Below are 5,743 nucleotides of genomic sequence, written 5' to 3' on the forward strand. Positions count from 1 at the left end.
GGTCATACATGCTGATGTCACCGATGTGGAATATCGACTTCCAAGGCAACTGCGGCGTTTTAGCCATAAGCTACACTCTATCGTCAACGCCGCCATCATTCCATGACCTTGAGCGACTGGAGGCCGTTTGTGGCATCGCCATGGGCATCGTCGAGGACGGCCACGATGGCTTTGGCCACTGCGTCGGGCTTTTCATGGGGAATATCGTGGCCCGCGTCCTTGAGGATGTGGTGGATGCACGTGGCACCCAGCTTGGTGAGGGCGGTTTGTCCGTTGGCCCATTGCGCTTCCATGTCGTCCACGATCTCGTCTGTGATGCCAGGCTCCATCTTCATCGACTCAAACATGGTGCGGTTGCCATGGGAAAGAACGACGATCGGCACTTGCAGTATAGGCAGCGGCGACGTCGTCAGAGCTTCCTCAATCGCATCCACGGCGTCATTCTCATGCACAACACCTAGACAGCCATCCGTCCTTGAACAACGACACTTGCGCATCCAGACGTACCGCGGCGGTGGGGTGGGCTAGGCGTGAAGTAGTCGATGAAGGGCATCGACGTGGTGGAAAATCGAGCTGCGTTCCGCTTTGACTGCAGCGTGTGCACGAGTCGAACCAAGCCCACATGTGACATCCTACCGAGTCGCCCACGTCAGCCAACTTCGCAGACTGAACGACGTGCAAGGGTGATGATTGCGCGTACTTGAGCAGGGTGAAAGCGTTCTGTCGACGTGCCGCCAGCGCTTCCTGCACATGTGGCGAGATCGCTTTCAGCGCTGGATTCACCGATTCTGGACGCCGTGTAAGTCGTCACACTTGGAGAGATCGTCCTCACCGTGCATGGCGTCGACAAGGACAAGCCCTGCGACTGACACATCGGACGACGACGCTAGGTCGGCAGCCAGTTGGCTACATTCTCTTAGCGTTGTTCTGGTTTGAATCGCGGCGAATAGACCTTACCGCATGTGGTAGCCGCCCGTGCCGTGGCCGACGAGGACAACAGGGCCAGTCACTTGGAGCTGCGTTAGCACTTGTTGATATTCCTTTGAAATCTGCCGCCGACAGTGACCTGGCTGGATGGAGAGACCATGGACGCCCCTTACCATGTCGGACGTTCGAGCGAACGGACTGGGGGCAGAAAATGCGAGTCCGGGCCGGTCGATCGCAATGACTTGGGTGTCGTCGGGCAGCTAGGATCATGTCACGTCCATGCACGCTCGATATGCAAACGTACTGCAGCCATGACTTTGTCCCAGTCAAAGGATGTTTCGCCAAGACTCCCATCGAGCAGCACCGTGCCTTTCACTGGTACGCGACCGCCGCCACGGACTTGGGCATGCACCAACGACTGATGCCCTTGAACAGTGATTTCCACGAGTTGCCCAGGCGGCATCGGTGGGTGCATGCGCTTGTAGTTCTCCACTGCGTACCCAACACCCATGCCACCACCAAGTAGCATCGTAAACGTCTACAGAAGCGGTCACACCACACAGCCATCGCCCATGCTCGGCGACACTACCCCAAACATAAGCTTGAACACTTCCTTTGCCTCGGTTGCCACGGCATGGCGAGACACAGTCATTCCACTACCAGAGGTCGCCGCTGTCGACGCCGCGCGCTGAGCATAGTACCGCCGTGACGGCGTCGCCACGGCACGCAACAAGAGGCCGCCGTGCCGCATCCTCTTCAGTGGTGGCGGGTAATCAACTGGTGGAAAAACATCGACAGAAAAAGGAAAGTCCCTGGCGGGACTCGAACCCGCAGTCTCCGCCTTCGGAGGGCGACGCCTTATCCATTAGGCCACAGGGACTCCTGTGAGGACGAAACCTAAACTATTATATAAATGCAAGTTACTATCCTTACTTATTGTGTACGGAGAGTGCCGACGAGTGCTCTGCTTCTTGTACTCCCTTCGTGCAATGCCAGAAGAATCAGTGTCGGCGAGGGATGCCAATGTATTGCTTGGGTGCGCAAGGGTGTCGGACCCAAGTTGCTGCCGACATGGAGGGGAGAATGGGGGGTGGGCTCCACGAGGGGGTCTTGGTTTGTCACTGCGAACGTAAACGCAGTTAAATATAGCTGACGTTGACAGGGGTAACGACGTCTGGTACACCGCACATGGAATTGCCCCGACGAAGCTCGTGCAAGACCACCACTGGGTCGAGCCCGAGTGTTATGGGACCACGTCAGTGCGCGTGGATGGTTGTCGGGATTGGGCTTTACTCGATGGTGTGGCTCGCAGTCGTGAGCAGGTTTGTCGACTCGTCTACCCCTCGCACTTCGCTTGCATCCACCGACACCACACCGTTTGTACTCCAGAGAACCCCACCCCACCTCAACACGTCGCCCACACCTCCATCACTCATCCGAGCGATCCCCGATGACCAGGCAATGCACGACGTTCGTGGCTTCGGCCTCGCGACCAAAAGCAGCCCTACCTCAAACCCGAACCTGTCCCTGGTTGATGGCGTCAAGGCTTCTCGCACGAATGACAAGGAAGGCCCGAAACCATTCCTCCTTGATGGCGACAACGATGGCCTCCACTCTGTTGTAGCCCCCGACACAACAAACACCCCCCAGCCACCTCGCGATTCTCCGTCCACACCCGCACAACGCATTCCCAAGATCATTCACCAATCGTGGAAATCTGCTGATCATATCCCAAGCAAGTTTGTGCAGTGGATGCAGAGCTGGCGAACTCACCACCCGACATGGACGTATGTATTCTGGGACGATTCGGACAACCTGGACCTGTTTGAAGAGCACTACTCGAAGTACGCGCCAGTGGCTCGCCGAGTGAGCAAGATTCAATTGGCCGACATGTCTCGGTATGCGCTACTGCATCGGTATGGCGGGTTATACGTGGATGGGGATTTCGAGGCACTCCAGCCCATGGACGACTTGACGGACTTGCCATTGTTTCTGAGCTTCGAACCGCTCGTCCACTCCGTGCTGCTCGAGGGGGCGTCGGCCCCCGTGCTTTGCAACGCTATCTTGGCGTCCATGGCTGGCCATCCATTTTGGTTGGAGGTGCTAGACAACATTCTCGACGCTTTCAACTCGCCTGGAGGGGCCAGGCAAGACCCAGTATCACTAACAGGTCCTCGGATGGTGCAGCACACGATGTCCCAGCACGCGAAAGCAGCGTCTGCGGCCACCACCACCCCCGGCATTATCCTGCTCGACGAAGAGTACTTTTACCCCGAAGTGGCGTACTGGAACCTAGACAATCTTAGCCGCAAGTGCACTCACGTCAAGAGCCACCCCCCCATCGTTCAAGAAGCTTGCGCGTGGTTGAACGAGTACCCCACGGGTCGATACACCAACAAGACCCACGCCGTCCACCACTGGCAATGCACGTGGTGCCGTGGCGACGACACAACGTCGTACGTGTCGTTGCACGATATCTTTCCCAACCAAGACACTCGCAGACCACATCAGATGCATGTGCCACGTACGCCCGTGCGCATTTGACGCCCTAGCGCAAAGAAACCTCCCACGTTTAGCAAAGTTGACACTGGCGACCGCGATATCATGGTCACGTGTGCCCAACATCGCAGCACGGCTGTGCAACGTGCGAAGACATTACATGTCCACTTGCACAGAGCCATCAATGCAGCTGTCCTATCGATGCCAACCTGTACTGCTGCGCACGCATGACGGCGGCGCCGCTCATCGCAGGAATGCATACGTGTCCGGATAAATCTGTGCCAATCAACGCTATCCGGATGACCACCGATGTCGTACAAGTCGACGGGGTTCGATTCCGCCCGCCGTTGACGTGAATCCGTGATGAGTTCACGGGCAAACAAAGCGCCGATGGAGGGGCATCAGGGCTGCTTGGCATCGCTGTGTGTAGGGCCTCGGCGATTCTATGCGCTGGCGGTGGTAGGGATCGTCGGTTGCTGCCTCGTCTGGCTCCATGTGCTGGGCCTTCAGTTTGGTAGCCGCTTGCCGTCGTCCGAATCGATCGGGATACGTGTGTCGGTGGACGACATGGTGACCCTTGGTGCCAACTCGACAGGACCAACATCGCCGCCTCGATCCATCCCCACGCTCATCCATCAGTCGTGGAAGTCTGCCAACCACATTCCACGCAAGTTTGTGCCGTGGATGCAAAGCTGGCGCGTTCGGAATCCGACGTGGAATTACATGTTCTGGGACGACACGGACAACTTGAACTTGTTTGAAACCCGCTACGCCAAGTACGCGGCGGTGGCGCGTCAGGTCGGCAAGATCCACTTGGCCGACATGTCTCGATATGCTCTGCTGCATTTGTACGGTGGCGTGTACGCCGATGGAGATTTTGAATCGCTCAAATCGTTTGACGACCTCGTCGATCTAGACCTGTTTCTCAGCTACGAACCACTCACGCACTCTGTGCTGTTGGAAGGCGCAACGACCCCCGTCCTGTGCAACGCCATCCTCGCATCTGCTCCTGGCCATCCGTTCTGGCTCGACGTTCTCGACAACATTTTGGACGCGTTCAACGCGGGCGGCGACAGCACTGACCCAGTGTCCCTCACCGGCCCACGAATGGTCCATCGGACAGTGATGGCTTACAACAGCAAGGACCACGTGCGCCGCATCACACTACTCGACGAAGAGTACTTTTACCCTGAAGTGGCGTACTGGAACATCGAGAATCTCCACCGACGATGCGTCAACGCAACAGATCTGCGGCTACAACTGCCCATCGTTCAACAGGCCTGCGCGTGGCTGACCGCGTACCCCACGGGCCGGTACACCAACAACACCCACGCCGTCCACCGATGGCAATGCACGTGGTGTCGGGGTGAAAACTCGTGGTTCTACGTCACGTTAGACGAGATCTTTCCCGACCAAGTCGTGCTCCGGCCCAAACTGTAGAGATCATTCCGTTCATGAATCATAACACTAGAGTCGATCACGTGAGCGAGGATTTCAAGTCTGCCTCGGCCACTCGCGCCGAACCTTGGGAACAACTACATCGTTCCCACGTATTCGACGTTGACGCAAACCACAGAGCTGCTCAAGCTATTCAAACCACACAGAGGGGGCTGGTTTTCAGGACTTGCCCATGCCGCACCGACGAGGGGCAGCGCTCTTGAGCTCACCTGTCCCCAACAAACCGAGACAAGTGTCCATGCAAGTTGCCGCGCGATCAGCCTTGCCGCACCACCCAGCTTAGACAACGTGGTTTTGGCGAGGGAAGGTGCATGTGCCATGCGATATTCACTGAACAGGACTTGACAACCTGACCAGGAAAGGAATGATGCGCATAAGAGTGTGGTGGTATACCTTTGGCAAGGACTTTTTCACGGTTGTGCAAAAGGAATGCACCATCCGCTCTCGAGCAATAATGTGAGTTCGTGTGGTCGAATGGCTCGAGCAGTGCTTCGAGCTGTGCACGTCGACATTGCATGTAGGCCGATGCGCGCGACAAACTCGAACAACTCGATTTCGATCTTGCGACCGACATGTCCGCATATACAAAAGGGGAACGCCGCGAGCTTTATCTTTGGTACGATCGACATCGTCACAGATGCAACGAACCATCGGATCTACATCGCACCCCGGCGAAAATGCGGCATCTCTGTTTGGGGCACTTGTACTGACTGTGCATGAAGCCCTTGCGACGTATCCGCAGAGAATCGCGCCAATTTCGCCAACGATCCACCCTCTCGTCTCGACCAGCACACCTCTGATGAAGATCACACACTCGAATCGAGCGCCGCGTACAGGGGCTCGTCCCTGCTAGAATGTG

The 5,743-nt window shown here is 56.9% G+C and overlaps 4 protein-coding genes and 1 non-coding gene across 5 annotated transcripts; 2 read left to right on the plus strand and 3 right to left on the minus strand.

Annotated features, from left to right (window-relative positions):
- Positions 1-1,718, minus strand: H310_11774 (hypothetical protein). Its single transcript, XM_008878539.1, has 8 exons — positions 1,517-1,718; positions 1,232-1,465; positions 1,101-1,187; positions 958-1,049; positions 833-906; positions 701-788; positions 508-632; positions 1-457 (listed from the first exon to the last, which is right to left on the minus strand). Exons 1-8 carry the CDS (start codon positions 1,676-1,678, stop codon positions 96-98), a joined length of 1,224 nt encoding a protein of 407 aa, XP_008876761.1. The 5' UTR covers positions 1,679-1,718; the 3' UTR covers positions 1-95.
- A 16-nt stretch (positions 1,719-1,734) lies between these two features.
- On the minus strand, positions 1,735-1,807 carry H310_11775. The gene has a single exon. It is a non-coding gene; the product is annotated as a tRNA-Arg (tRNA).
- Positions 1,808-2,196: 389 nt separating this feature from the next.
- H310_11776 (hypothetical protein) lies at positions 2,197-3,632 on the plus strand (the record flags this gene model as incomplete). Its single annotated transcript, XM_008878540.1, has 1 exon — positions 2,197-3,632. One exon carries the CDS (start codon positions 2,197-2,199, stop codon positions 3,469-3,471), a length of 1,275 nt encoding a protein of 424 aa, XP_008876762.1. The 3' UTR covers positions 3,472-3,632.
- Positions 3,633-3,755: 123 nt separating this feature from the next.
- H310_11777 (hypothetical protein) lies at positions 3,756-4,912 on the plus strand. Its single transcript, XM_008878541.1, has one exon. The coding sequence runs from the start codon at positions 3,790-3,792 to the stop codon at positions 4,864-4,866; it is 1,077 nt and encodes a 358-aa protein (XP_008876763.1). The 5' UTR covers positions 3,756-3,789; the 3' UTR covers positions 4,867-4,912.
- Positions 4,913-5,120: 208 nt separating this feature from the next.
- On the minus strand, positions 5,121-5,743 carry H310_11778 (hypothetical protein). Its single transcript, XM_008878542.1, has 2 exons — positions 5,278-5,743; positions 5,121-5,233 (listed from the first exon to the last, which is right to left on the minus strand). The coding sequence occupies exons 1-2, from the start codon at positions 5,533-5,535 to the stop codon at positions 5,141-5,143; spliced, it is 351 nt and encodes a 116-aa protein (XP_008876764.1). The 5' UTR covers positions 5,536-5,743; the 3' UTR covers positions 5,121-5,140.

The sequence above is a fragment of the Aphanomyces invadans genome (assembly GCF_000520115.1).
Source record: "Aphanomyces invadans strain NJM9701 unplaced genomic scaffold supercont1.34, whole genome shotgun sequence".
NCBI classification, from domain to species: Eukaryota; Oomycota; class Saprolegniomycetes; order Saprolegniales; family Verrucalvaceae; genus Aphanomyces; species Aphanomyces invadans.